At 35.6% G+C, this 18,416-nt stretch overlaps 1 protein-coding gene across 4 annotated transcripts in view; it reads right to left on the reverse strand.

Moving 5' to 3' along the window:
* The window catches only part of LOC144956948 (uncharacterized), a 64,963-nt gene that overhangs the window by 23,491 nt on the left and 23,056 nt on the right, over positions 1-18,416 (reverse strand). For 3 of the 4 annotated variants that reach the window (XM_078887822.1, XM_078887796.1, XM_078887811.1), the window contains 2 exons: positions 12,634-12,679; positions 10,731-10,894 (listed from right to left, as the gene is read on the reverse strand). In XM_078887822.1, coding sequence (XP_078743948.1) covers positions 10,731-10,894; positions 12,634-12,679 — 210 coding nt within the window. The remainder of the gene's footprint in view (positions 1-10,730; positions 10,895-12,633; positions 12,680-18,416) is intronic. The other variant, XM_078887804.1, reaches the window with a different exon arrangement.

Here is an 18,416-nt window from a genome sequence, read left to right on the forward strand (position 1 = left end):
ATATCGATCAGAAATACGATATTCGGATGAAATATCCACACCACAGCAGTTGAATTTGCTTTCAAGTTATCAACATCAGATTTAAGAACACTTGAAAACACTGCCCTTCTTCTACGAAGTAAGATTCCTGACAGAGATATCAGGAGTGCAAAGAGACACCATGGCCTCCTACCAGTGAATACCTGCATTCGTCTCACGTTCCAGAGTATCTCATTAAGTTCCTGCAAAAGTTACTAACTCCAACGAAATCAAAGGTTGTATCCCCATCATACCTACACAAAATACAATCTATGGTCCAGGACTTTTGTTATTCTGTAACTAAAGGAGCATGGCAGCAACCAATACGCCTCCTCCTTGGAATGTCGTCCATCATCTCACTGGGAGCTCACAACTCATAACATTACTGAACAGGCTAGGCCACTGCATTTCTGATTCCGGCATCCTTCAATTGGAAACGAAGATTGCAGAAAACATTATTTTTGATAGTGTGCTGCCTCAAAAAGTGTTCAATGTGAATAACATCATTACTCATTTTTGTTGGGACAATTTTGATTGAAATGAGGAAACTATTACTAGGATCCAGGGTTGTTTCTTCTCTTTTAGAATTCTATTCCTTCACCGGATGCAACTCAACAAGTGCATGTGTCTGTCAAGGGAAAAGAAAGGCCCTAAAACTCCTCATGAAAAGTGGTGATATGCAATCAACATTCCAGGACATTGGTGACATATCTTGTCTACAGGAAAAGACAATAGAACAGCTTGAACAGTTTGTATGTTGGATGCACGGTTTACTCTCTTTATCGAGTATTAACACGCTTCAAAATCTTAAAGCAAAAGAACGATTCCATGCAAAAGGCAAACAGGTGCGCTGCACTCAGAGAAAGACAACACTGATTTAAGTCTTCTCCCTCCATGCAAATCATCACTCCTTCTACAAATTAAGTCTGCAAACTATCAGATATGAATGGAAACAATCATTTGTTGCATTTCCAGATATGCCCCTTCACGGCTGGAAACTTGTAGGAGAACACCTGGACATCCACTAGGGAAATGAAATGTTCCCTCAAGAATTAGAAGATGTATTGACACAAAATATTGACATCATGCCCAACGATGACGGCAAAGAATCAACAGAAACTGACTTCATTGGACGACCTTGAGGATGATGACTTATTTAAAGATATGTCTACCATTATCTGTGCAAGACAGCCTCTTTTAAGACAGCTGGTATCCATTACCATTCCAATACAGAACAATCCGCACAATGAGCCAGGCCACAAAAATTATATTAAAAATACTTATGAAAAGAATGAGGCACAAGATTTCTCCAGAGATAAGTGATGAGCAGTTTTCTTTTGTTAAAGAAAAGGGTAGGGTAAATGTAATTTTTACATTGAAAACAATAATGCAACGGTCAATCAAAAAAAAAATAAAATCACTATCTATGTTTCATTGATTATTCCAAAGCTTTTGATTCAGTACAACACGAAACGCTCTTCAAAATGTTAAGAAAACCAAATGCATGGTGGTCTCAAAGAATGACAACAACACGACCTCCCACTTGTCAAGTAAAAGGAGAGACCATCGAAAGAAATTTAAATATCTAAGCACTATCACTACCCATGATGCATGTGACATAGAGGATATAAAACAAAGAAAAGCGTTAGCAAAAAATGTGTTCCATAAAATGCGACCAGTTGTGTCAAACAACAACCTAAGACAAGAATAAAAGTAGTGGAAACATGTTATAAGTACCCTTTTATACGGTTGTGAAACGTGGACACTTGACAAAGAATGTACTTGGAGGTTAAAGGCATTTGAGATGTGGATGTAAAGAAGAATGTTGAAGTTGACAGACAAGTATACGAATGAGGAAGTGTTGACGAAGGTGAGAAATGGAAGAATATTGATTGACACCATTAGAAAGAGGCAGTTACTGTTTCTGGGACATATTAGGCGATAAGACGGAATAGAAAAGTTGGTAACATCTGGGATGATCAAAGGAAAGAGAGCTAGAGGAAGACAAAAATGACATTTAAATAATCTAAGTATGGCCAGAAGTGATTTTTAAAAGCAATGCAGAATTCATGTGCCCCGCAGAGGATCGTGATATGTGGAGACAGCTGACCGGCAATGTGCTCAAGAGTACAAGCCACGATGGAAGATGATGATCTGTCCAAGCCATTCATGACATAGTGAGAGACAAGTGAGAGTGTGGGGATAATAAGAAAGAAAAATCATGACAATGACTAAAAGAGATTGAAATAGGAAGAGGGTATGGATGAAAAGGTTTTGCGGTAGAAAAAGATAAATTCTATTAATATGAAGGAAGCTAACTCAGTAAATGCTCACATTCAACGGGCTTTTCTCACACATTTTTTCTTTTGAATGAGGAAAATATGATTCCCTAACTCATACTGAACCAAATGCTGGTCGATGTGGTTGACATAGCACCAATACTAATCTATCTTATTCATGTAATAAATTTTAAAGGGAAATAATCGTATATTTTAAATGGCTGTAAGATTTTATTGTGACCACTTTTTGAGATTGAGACAACCGTATTTGTATAGCCTAGGGGGTCCTCTCTCAGAAAAAACATAATATATAAATGTCCTTTGGGTTGGGGGGGGGGCTGAGGGGGGTGAAACGTGGCCCACAGACTATTCTCTTTCTTTGTCACCCAGCTGTTCAAACTATTCAAATATGTTTTTCTTGGTCTACCTTTACTCTTTTTACCTTCTATCCTGTGAGAGCAAGATGTTCAATACATTTATGTCGATTTAGGTGTCCTAAAAATTGCATTTGTCTTTTTCTTATTGTGCGAATTAATCACCTTTTAGTTTCAGCTTGCTCTAATACTTCATTAGTTTTCTTCTCTGTCCATGAGATTCTTAACATCCTTCTAAGAAACCAAATTTCTGCTGTCTCCAGTTTCTTTCTAATGTCTTCTGTAATTGTCCAGTTTTCACAGCCATATACTAATAAAAGTCCAGGAGATGGAGTGAGAAACCAAATAGATTACATACTCATCAGCAAACGTTTCCGAAACTCAGTTTTGTATGCCAAATCTATGCCGGGGGCTGACTGTAACAGCGATCATATACCTGTGCTATGCCCCATACGAGTTAAATTGAAAATCTGCAAAAGAGCAAAGGCTAAACCTAAATACCAACTAGACATTCTCCGGGAAGAACAGAAGATACAAGAAAAATTTGAACTATCAGTAAGAAACAAGTTTGAAGTGCTTGGAGAACTAACAGATATAGAAGAGAAATATGAGCAGTTTAAAGACAGTGTTGCTGCATCATTAGAAGAAAATGTTCCAACCACACTTAAGTTGCAGAAGAAGAAATGGATTACTCCAGAGATATTAGAACTAATGAATGAGAGAAATCAGGAAGAAAAATACAAGACTCTGAACAGGCAGATAAAAAGAAAATGCAACGAAGCTAAAGAAGACTGGATAAGTGAACAATGTCACTATATAATGTCCTGCAAAGAAAAAAATGGCAAATTCTTCCATCAGAAAATCAAAGAAGTGACAAACAAAACTAAATCAGGTGCTAAAAGTGGATGCATCAAAGACAAGCGTGGAAACACCATCATGGACAAAGACTGCATTCTAAGCAGATGGTCAGAATATATTGAAGAACTTTTTTTTGATAATCGAGGAGAAATGCCTATGATTAAAGAACTGGAAGGGCATTCTATAATGAAAGATGAAGTTAGGAACGTCATGAAAAGCATGAAAAATGGAAAAGCTGCAGGACCTGATGCCATAACAATTGAAGCCTTGACTGGCCTGGGTGAATGGGGGATCGAATTCATCACAAACCTTCTAAATCAAGTGTATGACACAGGAAAAATGCCAACTGATATGAAACGATCCATTTTTATAGCATTACCAAAAAAGCCAGGGCAGTTGATTGTGAACAACACAGAACTATTAGCCTAATGAGCCACCTCACAAAAATTCTTTTGAAGATAATTTTACTAAGAATAAGAAATAAAATACGACCTGAAATTGGGGAGATGCAATTTGGTTTTGTTGAGGACAAGGGTACCAGAAATGGAATATTCACATTATCAATGCTGATGGAAAGATGTATTGAAGTAAATAAAGATCTGTATATGTGTTTCATCGACTATTCAAAAGCCTTTGATAAAGTACAACACGAAAAACTATTAAAAATTCTATCATCCTTGGACATTGATGGTAAAGATTTAAGAATATTACGGAATTTGTACTGGGAACAAGAAGCAGCAATGCGTGTTGACAACGAGCTAAGCAGTTTTACACCTATTAGAAGAGGAGTTAGGCAGGGGTGTGTTTTGTCTCCAGATTTATTCAACCTCTATAGTGAAATGATATTAAGAGATATCGAACATAAGAAGGGGGTGTGTATTAGAGGAAAGAATGTAACAAATCTGAGGTATGCAGATGATACGGTTCTACTGGCAGAATCTGAACATGAACTACAAGAATTACTGGATGTTGTAGTCAGGAGTAGTGAAAATATGGGACTGGAACTGAATATAACTAAAACAGAATGTATGACGGTATCTAAAAATAATAACCCACCAGCCTGTGTAATAACAAGCAGAGGACAAACAATACAACAAGTTGAATGTTTCAAATATTTAGGCTTCAATGTAACATCCAATGGAAAATCAGATTGTGAAATAAAGAAAAGAATAGGTATGGCAAGAATGCATTCAACCAGCTGCATACAATTATGAAAAACAGGAATATTAGCATGAAAACAAAAATCAAGGTCCTGGATTGCTATGTACTGTCTGTGCTGCTATATGGTTGTGAGAGCTGGACCATAAACAAGACCATGGTTAAAAGACTGGAGGCAGCGGAAATGTGGTTTTACAGAAGAATGATGAGGGTGTCATGGGTGGAAAGGAAAAGAAATGAAGAAATTTTAGAAATGGCAAACAGAAAAAGATCACTGATAACAAAAATCATCAAAAGCCAAATGGAATTTTTAGGACACATTATCCGCCACCCTGGTTTGGAAGTACTCGCCTTGACTGGAAAGATGAATGGAAAAAGAATAAGAGGAAGACAAAGAATAACTTATTTGAAAGGGATAAGAACTTGGACAGATGAAGCTGAGAAAGGTGGCGCTGCTTTAATAGAATTGGCAAGAGATAGATCAGCTTGTCGGAAGATGACCTCCGACGTCTGCTTCAGATATGGAACTACATGAGATGAGATACTAATACTGACCATACATAGGCCTTCAAAACCTTATGTTTCGTTTTTATTGAGATATTGTGGTTTTTAAAAATTAGACTCATTTTATTAAAACTATCTTTAGCTATTGCAATTCTTCGTTTTATTTCTGTGCTACATCTGCCATCTGAAGTTATTTATGTATCCAAGATATTTAAATGTCTGAACTTGTTTTATAGTTTCTCCTTTGCTTATTAAGTTACATGTTGGATTTCTTTCTCTCCTTGACACAACTATGCATTCTGTCTTTTTTATATTTAAATATAACCCCATACGTTCACTCTCTGTAACTACTTTATTAAGGAGTAATTGTAAATTTTCTTTTGAGTCTGAAATTAGTGCTGTGTCATCTGCATATCTTATATTGTTGATAATCTCATCATTGATCTTAATGCTTGGACTATCTCCTAAAGTTCTAATAATTGTTTCGCTGTAGATATTAAAAAGGTCTGGTGACAAAACACATCCTTGTCTAACACCTCGTTTAATTTGTTTATATTTACTGAATTCTCCTTCAATCCTGACGGTTGCACTTTGATTCCAATATGTTTCTAATAATTCTAAGATCTTTTCCATCTCAGTCTAGTCCTTCAAGGATATTAAATAGCTCACCATATCTAACCTTATCAAATGCCTTTGAGTAATCAATAAAGCAAATAAATAGGTCTTTCTGGACTTCAATACATCTTTCCATCAACATTGATAAGGTGAAAATAGCATTTCTTGTACCTTTGTCAGGGACAAATCCAAATTGAGTTCTTAATATCTCTGGTTTTATACTTTTCCTCATTCTGGTCATCAGTACTCTTAAGAGAATTTTCGTGAAGTGACTCATAAGACTAATCGTTTGGTGTAACTCGCATTCCGTGGCCCCTTGTGACTTTGGAAGTGTTATAAACATTGACTTTAATAAATCATCTGGAATTTTACCACTGTCATATATCTTATTCAATAGATTTGTCACTATGTTTAAACCTAAATCCTCTAATGTTACGATTATTTCTATTGGGATATTATTAGGGCCTGTTGCTTTGCCTAACTTCATTTTTTTAATAGCTGCTTCCACTTCTTAAAATTGGTGGCCCGTCTATCTCTTTGTTTATTGTTAGTTTTTCTCTTTCATCATAAAAATGTTCCTCTATATACTCTGACCATCTATTCAATACATCTGTTCTATCCATCAAAGCATTGCCATCTTTAGCTTTTATGCATCCTGTGCTTGAACATATTCTTTTGCCACTGACGTCTTTTATCTTTTCATGCACAAATTTGCTATCACTGTTTTGTTTTATTTCTATTTCTAGACACTGATCATTTATCCATTTTTTCTTTATTTTCTTTGTTAAGGTTTTATGTTTTTCTACATCTGATTTATATTGCCTTCTTTCTTCCATTAGTCCTAGCACTTCATTAGTCATCTACTTCTTATTCTCTTCTCTAGATTTTTGTGGTATATTTTCTTGTATAGCTTCATTAATTGAGGTTTTAATTCCATTCCATAATTCATCTGTATCAGATCTTCTACTTCTAGCAATTGGAATGTGTTTGTTACCTCAATAACAAACTTTTCTTTAAGATCTTGATCTGTTTTCAGAAATCCTACTTCATATTTTGGTTGATGTTTTCCTTTCTTTAATCTTTTAAAATTCATTCTCATTTTGCTGATGACAGGTACATGGTCGCTATCACAATCGACTCCAGGCAAGGTTTTTTCTTCTTGGATGTTGTTTATACCATGTATTTGAAACAATGAATTCATTTTCTCCACACCAATCAATTAGTCTCTCACCACGTTCATTCCTATCTCCAAGTCCCCACGGGCCAATTATTTCTTCTGTTCTTGAATTGCCTACCTTGGCATTGAAGTCATCCATTATTATTTTTACATCCTGTGATTTTAGTTGCTTCATAGAAGAATCTAGATCTTCATAAAATTTCTCAACTTCTTCATCATCAGGTGTTGATGTAGGGGCATATACTTGAATTATTCCTATGTCAAATGGTTTCCTTCTAGTTTCACTACTATTACTCTATCTGAGACACCCCACCATCCTTTAATACTTTTAGCGATATTCTGGTCAAATAAAATTCCTACTCCTTTAACATGAGTTAAACCTCCTGAATATATCATTGTTTTGTTCCCTGTTCGGATTAAACCTTTTCCTGTCCACCTAGTTTCTGCTAATCCTAGTACATGAAATTGCATCCTGTACATTTCTTGTTTAACATTCTCTAGCTTACCAGTTTGAAACAATGTTCTTACATTCCATGTACTTATTCTATTTGTATGTTTACGAACATTCACTGGATGACGTCTGGGTGCCACCTGCTGTCCATGCCGAGCGAGGTGTTCATCATGAACCCCCTTAACGCTGTTTTCTGTTAATGAGTAGTTTGTGGCCATCACGAATATTCTTGGGAAGGTACAGCAGTGGCTATAGTAAAGTAAGGATTAAGTAAAGTAGGGACATACAGAAGACACCACACTACAGAATGAGTGTGAGGTGGGTGGGTGAGGAGCAGAGCGTGTACCACTCACCGGTGGGTTCTGTCTCCTGCACCTTAAGAGGAAGGGGTCCCACCTACTCCCTAATACTAATAATAATAATAATAATAATAATATAATAATAATAATAATAATAATAATAATAATAATAATAATAATAATAATAATAATAATAATAATAATAATAATAATAATAATAATATAATTATAATAATAATAATAATAATAATAATAATAATAATAATAATAATAATAATACATAAAATATTGTAGATTGGATTAATTAGTTGGGGTTTTTTTTGTTGTTTTTTTTGTTCTATTTCATTGCTTTATATGGTAGGCTGTTATGACTACAATGGGGTGAATTTTTAATTCAGAAAAGTGAGTGGAGCAGCACTTATGTTGATAACAACAAGAGATGAAGTGAGTAGGAAAGTGCCAGAAGACAATAGAGAATAAAATTTCGCTGCGGTGATGGGAGCTTGAACCCGCGACCTTACTGGTACGACAACTATGCCTGTCCGGGGAGAGCGTGACTCTAACGTATGAGCTATCCACGATCCCCCCCCAAAAAAAATCGTCTCTGACTCCTAGTCATTATTAGAGCCCTCACATTTCCGACTACTGGAGATTGCGGGTCCCACACACACAACCTCCGCGAAGAAAGTTGGCCAGCAGTTAAGCTTAATAGCCAATATTTTCAACACAAACATATCACATAAAAACAATTGAGATATTTGGGGTGAATTTTTAATTCAGAAAAGTGAGTGGAGCAGGTACTTATGTTGATAACAACAAGAGATGAAGTGAGTATGAAAGTGCTAGAAGACAATAGAGAATAAAAATTATTCTCTATTGTCTTCTGACACTTTCCTACTCACTTCATCTCTTATGACTAATGCAAATGTAAAATAAAGAATTATAATTAATGTATAAATGTGACTGACTCGCAAATTCTAATATCAGTATACGTGGTAACGATATAATGGTCTGCAGTGGGACCCACAAAGGAATAATAGAAATAAATTTTATCCGTTTTCTTTTGTTACTCTATTTAACTTAAGAGAATTATGACTGCATCTCAATATGGCATATGTAACCAGTGCTGCCAACCCTGGCCCATGAAAATGTGACCAAAAATGGAGAGCCAAGGAAGATTTAGAAAAAATATGTACAATCCTGCTAAATCAATAATTTGCGCTAAATCTAATATTGGGCAATTCAACCATACTAGAAATATTAGAATCGATATTTAAATCATGTTATGTTCCCTTCCACTAAGTGTCTATTAGTGTTAGACCTAACCAAGCCTGTAAATCATCTTTTCCAAAATTGTCTGAAAATTTATTTTAACTTTAACCACTGGTTACCTTATTTTTAAATTTGCATTCTATCAATTGAAGGTCTCTTCCGTAATCTACAAATAATTCAGGCATGTTGTAGAATCATGAGAAAGTGGCTCAGTGAGCTTTTTTTTTCTCTTGTAGACGAAGCCAACAAAACTAAACAAAAGACATCCATTTCGCTTGCGAATTAAATATTTGCTTTTTCACTAAAAATTTTCGCCGAAAAATCGTTTCGACAATGTTCAGACGAACAATTGTATTTTATCCCACAAAAATCTGTAGAACTGAAGATTGTTTATCTGTAAAATTATAGTTAAATTGTGTGAAGACATATGATTAAAACAGACTTAGCGAATCTGTGTTGGTAAAACTGAGCGAACGTAAGAACAACCAAGAGAGACAGCCACAAACAATAAAACACAGAGAAACGAGGATACGTGCACACAGCGATAGCTGACGTGAAGGAAGTGAGAGGCAGCACAGAGAAACGGGTAATCTCCTTGATGGCCATGCACTGTACATGCAGCGATGTGGGGAGGGAGGAGGGGGGGGGAAGAGAGAGAGAGAGAGAGAGAGAGAGAGAGAGAGAGAGAGAGAGAGAGAGAGAGAGAGAGAGAGAGAGAGAGAGAGAGAGAGAGAGAGAGAGAGAAAGATTATAGTTATATAATCCGAGACTGACTATAATATGCTTCGGTAATGTCATCCACTGTTTTAAGTTTCCCATGATTTTTTATTTCATTTTAGGCTATAATTATTTTTTCTTCCGCACAGGATCAAATTTCTTAAAATTTATTATTGTCTAACAGTATGTCCCTGAGGTAGAGAATATCGGATTGTCTGATTTCAGGCAATTGCCTGAGAATTTACAGCCCTACTAACAAACAAGAGCAATGTTTTAAGTGTACTGCTTTATGGAAGTGAAAGCTGGAAAATGACATCCTCCTTAATACAGAAACTAGAAGCCTTTCAGAACAAGTGTTTAAAAAGAATTTTTAATTTATCTTGGCCTACAAAAATAAGAACAGTGGATCTATTAAAGAAAGCTGACTGCACTAGCATTGATAGCCAAATAAAAAGAAGAAGATGGCGTTGGCTGGGTCATGTGGCCAGAATGGAAAAAGGGTCACTTCCCAAGACAGCCTTGTACTGGACAGCAGATGGGAAGAGAAAGCGGGGAAGACCCAAAGAAACCTGGCGAAGGACGATGGAGAAAGAATTAAAGGAAGCAGGCCTGTCCTGGAATACAGCCACCGCAAAAGCAGCCGATCGCAAAAAATGGAGATGTCTGGTGGATGCCCTATGTGCCTCAAGGCCCGAAGAGGATTAAGTAAGTAAGTAACAAACATGTGGGGCAAAAGAATATGCAGAGACAGTTTATGTTATGATGTGCAAAAAGTTGATTTTTCAGAGAGCTTCTTCTTCTTCTTTCTAAAAACAAAATGTTTAATGAAACAAACATGAATGTAACTATGAATCAATAGGGAAACCATTTCACTCCCCCCCCCCCCCCCCCCCCCCCTACTTTTGTGGATTGTTTAGCAAAATTAAACCACACCAATTCAAATAAGAAATGCAATTTTTTTGTGTAACGTCATGTACAGATTAATATGTCTCCAACACCATCACATACCATCTGAGAAAGTGTATGGCTCCACCATTTCAATAGAGCTACTTGATCCCAAAAATTCCATATCATCATCAGTGACTTCACTGCCAATCAACTTCGTAGAACATTTAGGTGGCTGTTTGACTGTCTTTCTTTGACTAGTCTCAAACACCTTCCTTCTCTTTCTACTAGAATGGTGTATATATGAAAAGTTGAATGAAGTTGTTAAGTTGATACAGTGCACCCTGGACAAAGTAAGCTCGGATTTCAATGAAGATTAAAAAGTTTAGATTAAAAAAATAGTATACATTACTTATGTCAGCCAACATTATAAAAACTGCTAAGGTTTAATGAAATCCAGCTGATGGTTCCAGCGATTTTTTTGTATCCAGGTTGCAGTGTATTGGAAAAAAAATGCACTCAAATCTTTGGAGGTAAAAATTAGGGATATTAGGCTAAAAAGGAAGAAAATAGGATAGCCAAAATCTCTACATTTACAATTGAAAGCATTTGAGAAAATTTTAGACAAATGGGAATGGTTTAAATAGGGAACGGATGTGGATTCCAAGTGCATACTATCAGTGTAATTAGTTTTAGATCACCTAAAAGTCTCGTCCAGACACAAGCACAGGTTCCCACTAGGAGGTATACAGTAAAATGTTTACAAACTATAATATATTCAAAATAGAAACATATCAATATATAACTGAGAGATGATTTACAGGGCAAAAATATCATCTTCCATAAACTAATACTATACATTTGACTGTTTCCCCTCAGCCAAGGACTCTGGCCGGGGTCAGGATCAGAACAAAATCCAAGACAAAGAGAGAAAGTAAGTTGGAAAACAGATATAGGGGGATAGAAGATACAGCAAGTGACCTCCTCCTCACCATGAGAGTATGCTAAGGCTTAAAAAAAGTATGATATATATTAGTAATAAAAGGGTGTTTTATAACCAACTGAAATTTATACAATCATATACTTATGGGTTTAATGACTAATACATCTAGCGTGAATATAGAACTATTAATTTTATAAATTGACAACACTGTAACTGGAAATATTTTTTCCAGACAAATTCAGGTCTGTTTTTTTTATTGTTTTTTTTTAAAGGGTTTTACGGTGCTTGCAACACATTAAGGTCATATCAGCGCCAGTAAAAAGGAAGAAAACTAAGAGAAATACACTCAAATGTTTACAAATCATATAATATAATTTGTAAACTAAACATAATACAATGCATAACAAGAGAGATGATTTACAAGGAAAAAAATATCATCTTCCAAAACTATAACTATAACGATAAATTCGACTGTTTCCCTCCCAGCCAAGGAACTCTGACCAGGGCCAGGACAAAACCAAGTAATCTCATTCCAAGACAACGACAGGAAACAATTGGAAAACGGGTTTGGGGGATAGAAGACACAGCATGTACCTTCCTGCCCACTATGGGAGGTCAGGATCCTCACCCAGAATTCAGGTCTGTAAATTTCCAGATTTTAATGACATGCGGGAGAGCAGGAGATGGTTGACTCCAGCAGTTTCCACATGGTTGGCAGCCATGCCATGTCTGCATTCATTATTTACACAAAGGTAAAAAAAATGGGCATGTTTCCTATAAGGTGTCCTACCTTGTGTAGGTTTCTTACAATGTTTTGCCTGAGGCGAGTGAGTAAAAGTTTACTATAGGACATATGCTAGACCCAAAGTTTTGCAAATACTCATTACCCATCCAGTCACTGATTATACTCAACATAGTTGGATTTAGGTATAAGACAAGACAACTCACTGCTCAAAGGCAGCTACTACATTTCAATATCATTTTCTTAATCTAAATCATACCATCAATAAAAAGAGATCAATTATATATCTATCATGTCACCAACTAAATTACAATTGCTATATCAAACGAGGTGTACTTTACCTTGAAATCCTGTTGGAAGACCTGCATGTCTTGTTTGGTGTTTTTTCTAATAAAGATTGAAAATGAAAAGGTTTATTATTTATCACAAAGCAAAGAATAATATAAATATAAATATTTTAACTACAAGCCTTCCAGGAGGTATCACTGACTACATGTATGTTTTATTTAATAAAATCACAAGAATTGGGCGACTGGTAATGATCTGAGTTCATGATTTTGTTAAAATTTTTGTTTCACCTTTTATATTTTTCTTAGACAAATTATTGCAACACTTTGTGAAATTAACAACTGTCTATTTCATACATTCACAGGCTGTAAAGCATTCAAAAATATGCTGAACTGATGAAAAACATTTTTTAAAAAATACAATAATGTCACAACATCGCTTTGAATGTTTTATTAGTTGCCTGTTGAGCAAAGAGCTTATATGTGAAATTAAATTTTCGTGCTTCAAATATGGTACTTAAACAATATAATAACCTCATATTAATCAGATCTATGTCTACATCCTAAGAATGTATGATAATATGCACTATTCGTTGTTTTATCAGCCAAGTTTAACCTTCGCCGTACGTCGATAATTACACACAAATTGTACGTCCTGGGTCGTTTTCGACCCATACAATTAAAGAGGGAAAATACGTCCTGGGTCGTTTTTGACCCATACAATTAAAGAGGGAAAATACGTCCTGGGTCGTTTTTGACCCATACAATTAACACTTTACTATCACACGTCGCAATAATGCGACCCGGAAATAGCTCGCTAGTCGTCACTGGACGCATTATTGCGACAGCGTCCCTTGGTTACGGAAAGGTTTGATAAAAGCCAGCAGAGTTATTCTTCCTGCGCCTGCGCACTTCCTACTTTCGTTTTTCCGTTTCCATTCTTCAACTGATCGAAAAAAACACGATTCTAGACGATTTTAGACACTTTTTTCACGTTGCCATGGCTGCAGAAGGTGATGCCTCGACTAGCTACGTAGTAGACGATAACCAGGAGTTTTGTTATGACTCTGACTCGGAAGAAAGTGTCAATTCATGGGCTAGTTTCCCAACAGACGATCCTGAATTCACTGTTACTGTTACACGACTTCTCGATGTTGATAGTGATAGTGGAGACGATTCTGATCATGAACCGACCAGAAATACAGTTGATAGAGGTGGACAAAGGGGCGTGGTATCAGGACAGACCCTTCCTCAGCATCAAACATCTAATAATATAGACTGGGAGCGTTTTGACGAAGGTGAGAGTCATCGATCGACGTGTTTAGGTCCTTTCACGAAGCGCTCTGGATTGTTGGTTGATCTCAATGAACCAACACCACTGGACTTCTTCAACTTATATTTCCCTGATGAAGTGATAAATTTACTCATCACTGAGACAAACCGTTATGCTGCCCAATCCCTTGCTCCTCTCCCTGATAGCAATTTTTACAAGAAGAGGTGGACACCAGTCAGTGATGTGCAAGTGTGTGCTTTCATTGGATTGCAGATAGCCATGGGCATTGATCCCAAGACTTCCATCAGCGACCATTGGCAGAAGTATTGGCTCTTCACAGTGTTCCAAAAGCGATCTTTTAGTTCAGCCCGCTTTACCCCTGCTCTCACAATGCATACTGTCACGCTTCATTGATTTCTGCTATTCAGTCAGAGCCTTTTGTGGCTATTGAAATTATCAACCTTTGTTATGGTTTTTAAACCTGTTTTTAACTATTTTAAAAATGTTATTTATAAATACAAAGTGATTACTTAGAAAAAGGAGAAGATGATCTTTATTCTGATATAATTTTATTAATAATAAGATGTATATAATTTTCACACTAAACATTAACTTTCAGAGTATTTTTGAAAAAAAATTCACTCAAACATGCATAATAAACTCTTAATTATCTAAAAATTTAAACGACCAAAGTTTTTTAAAAAATCACTAATTAAAAGTCAAAGACTATTTCTAATTACTCACAAAATTTCACATGTGCCGGAAATTTGGTTATTTCACTATTCCGTCTGATATTTGAACCCTCCCATTCAACATTCGACGTCCTTGAGGATTCAATATGCAATCTCTCTTGTATTACAACTCGAGATTACAGAATATATTTAGAATGCCATCAAACATACTTTAATATTAAATATTCACTTTCTTTAAAAAGCAGATACCCAGCAATTTATCTGTATTTACAAAAAATTGAATTCATTTTATTTTAAAAGTCATTGTGAAAACTAGTAGAGTCCATTAATGCGTCCAAACCCATTTATAAATTAGATATTAAGTAATTTGCGTATTGAGTAATTTGCGTGTCAATGCATGTGTGTGTTTATATTTGTGTATGTGTGTGTGTCTGTTTGTGTTAGAGATGGGGAGTTGCTAGTGTGTGTTGGTATGTGTATGGATCTGTTTAGGTATGAGAAAGAAAAAAAGATTTGTGGTGGAGGATGTAGCTATTGAACAGAGGATAGTTGGAGGGAGAAAGGGATAGAGAGAAAAGAGAAAAAAAGGGGAGGGGATTGAGAAAGCAACATATAACTCAAAATATACAAATAACAGCTCTATTTTTAGAGGAAGTTTAACCACGTAATATGTCAAATATTTTAAGATGTTTAAGTATTATTTTGTTTGATTCATCAAATTTTCATTTCTCTCTAACTTTCTTTTTATTTTTTTTTTTTTTGGGGGGGGGGGGGGGGGGGGCACATGCGACATGATATCAGGAGAAACCTGCAGGAGGTTACTTTTTATTATTGTTTTTAATTGAGATGATTCTGTTCTCATTGTTTGTGTTCTCTTTTCAATTTTTGAAATTGTTGAATGTAACAATTCACCTCCTTGTTCTCCTAAAAGAAAAGGTATGCAATGGGTTTCCAATATGTGGTGTTTTGGAAGTACATTTTGAGGAAAGTAATTACGGTATATTGTCATATATTGCTCTATCTTGCTTTAACACTTTCTATTACTGTCTCTGTGACTGGTTTTGTGTGAGAAATTAGTGAATGTATTTCAGAATAAGCTCCATTTATTTCATCAAAACATTTGTTTATAGTTTCAGCTTTATCTCTGATTAATTTATTGTTTGTATACATGTATGTTTTAGAAAATACATTTTCAGTGAGTTTTTTGTAAACGTCTTGTGTGTAATATCTATGGCAATGATTTCCTATGAAGCTACGAATATGACATACTTGAGATATGATTGTGTTTGTTTTTAATGTGGGTGTATCATCAAGAGAACTGCAGACTGGCCCACATTGTTCTGACAGTTTCTCTTTATGAACAACTAAGGCTATTTTTTCTTCTGGGATTGGGATCTTAGTTTCCCATTCTTTTTTTTTTCTTGAGGCACATCAGTGAGCAATTCACAGGTCTTGTAAGATTCTACAACTGCTAGTAGACTCTTATATGTTTTCATGTCTCTCATTTTCTTTTCACATTTATAGCATATAACTTCTGAATGTTTATTTTTAAGGTCCGTTCCAATATCAATGTCAAAGAACAGTTTGATTTCATTTTTGAAGTCTTTACAAAAAATGTTTTTCCTGTTTTTAGCCTTTTCTTTAACTGTTAGTGCACCTTTAGCACATAAACAACATAGTGAATTGAGATTTTTAAGTGTATCTCAAGTGTATGTTCCCTTTTTACCTGATAGGTGAAACCAAAAAAATCATAAAAAATAAACTACGCTTCGCGCACTAACCAAACTTTCACACCAAAAAGACAATAAAATTTAAAAACTTATAAATTATCAACAAAGGAAATCTATCGTTTGGTTAATGAGATATCACTAATTATATTTGAGAAATCACTTTTCAAAATTCTATTATGTACATACTTTTATAACCCAAGTTACAACATAACCAATAAACTTATTTTGATAAAAATTTCACAATGATGTGTAGCAAAGAAGGGTAAATGATATTCAACTAAAAAATATAATGTTATATTCAATTATCGGGGTGAAAAAAATGTTTGAATTAACACAAAAAAACGGAAGATAGGGATTAGTAATGAATGCACCCAGGATTAAGATTACCTGCCGTGAAATCACTGACTTCACGGTTCAGTGACTCAGACTAAAAGATCGCTGAGAAGCAATTTGGAACACTGTGTCTTGGGCAACTGCTTCTCTGATGTTATGCCCTATTACAATTATAAGATGCTTCAAGCATTTTTCCATTTCAGGGACAACACTGGACGAATTGCTAGGGGTCAAGTTGGCTACATGACTCTTTATAAAATTCAACCTCTGCTAGATTTGACACAAAGTACATATGGGACAAATTTCTACCCTAGTCAACATTTATCTGTGGACGAGTCGATGGCCCCGTTCAAAGGAAGGATTCATTTTCAGCAGTACATGCCAGACAAACCGATGAAAAGGGGGTTCAAGTTGTTCACCTTATGTGATGCAGCTACCTTTTTTTGCTTAAAATTCTGTGTGTATACAGGAAAAAACTATTTCAATTTTACTGGGCCAGATACATTTGTTGACCATGTAGTGAAAGATCTTCTGGAGTCATACTTAAATTTCAACCATGTCATTTACATGGACAGTTACTACTCATCCCCAACCCTGTTCAAGGCACTTGAACTTTAAAAAAACTGGTGCTGTTGGGACAGTTCGAGAGGACAGGAAAGGCTTCCCCCCTGCACTCAAAAAGAAAAATTTACGTCTGAAGAAATCAGATCCCCAAAATTCTACCGCAGCGACAATCTTGTCTGTCTAACGTGGCACGACACCAAGCGATGTAACCTGCTCAGCACAGTTCAAGGGAACGACACTGTGGAAAAACGTGTGCGGGCGAAGAACACCACAACAGGATATCGTTCTGTCCATAAACCGATGATTGTTGAAAGATACAACAAATACATGGGTGGTGTCGACCACTTCGACCAGCTCATGATCAATTACTACTACCCTCACAGAAATTACAAATGGTACCTTGCTTTGTACCATTACGTCAAGGAAGTCGCCCTCGTCAATGCACACATCAGCTACAAACAACATATGCAACGAAAGGGAAATGGAAAAGTTCTTGCCGTCAAAGACTTCAGGAAGGAGCTTATTGATCAGCTTGTGAAGCCGAATGTAGCGATCCGTCACTACAAGAAGAAGTCGCGGCCCAATGCTGCACATCCTCGTTTGGTGGTTTCACAATTTGATCATTTTCCTCGAAAGTATACAACAAAGGAGCGTCCAAGATGTATTGTTTGCAAGCACATGATAAGGAGGCAAACAAGTTACTACTGTGCAATGCAATGCACCACTCTGCGTGGAACCGTGCTTCCGCCTGTATCACACGGAAGATGATTATCAAAAAGCCAGAGCGGCTCTTGGAAATTTGTGATTGTGAATGTTTTAATTATAATTAATTTCCACACTATGTATGGAGTAGCAGCAAATTCTTTTATTTTTTTGGAGTAGCAGCAAATTCAATTTATTTTGGAGTAGGAGAAAATTCATTTTATTTTGGAGTAGGTAGCAGAAAATTCATTTTATTTTGAAGTAGCAGTGAATTCTTTGATTTTTCGGATTATCATGAAATAAAAACAAACCATCAGATTTGGAGCTACATAACAACAAGAACTGTTTATTTGCAATGTTGAATTATTTATTCATCCATTGCAATCTGTTTTATGGGGATTATAGGTAATGATTATTTGTCAATAACAGAAAAACTTTTTTTTTTTAATTTCAAACAATTTTTTTAAATTTTAATTTAAAAAAAAAAATCTAAGAATGTTGAATAATAGCTATAAACTATATCAATGTGTTTGTCAGTCATTT

Source organism: Berghia stephanieae, chromosome 1, assembly GCF_034508935.2.
Source record: "Berghia stephanieae isolate SIO BIC M18660-M18661 chromosome 1, UCSD_Bste_1.3, whole genome shotgun sequence".
In the NCBI taxonomy this organism is placed as follows: domain Eukaryota; kingdom Metazoa; phylum Mollusca; class Gastropoda; order Nudibranchia; family Aeolidiidae; genus Berghia; species Berghia stephanieae.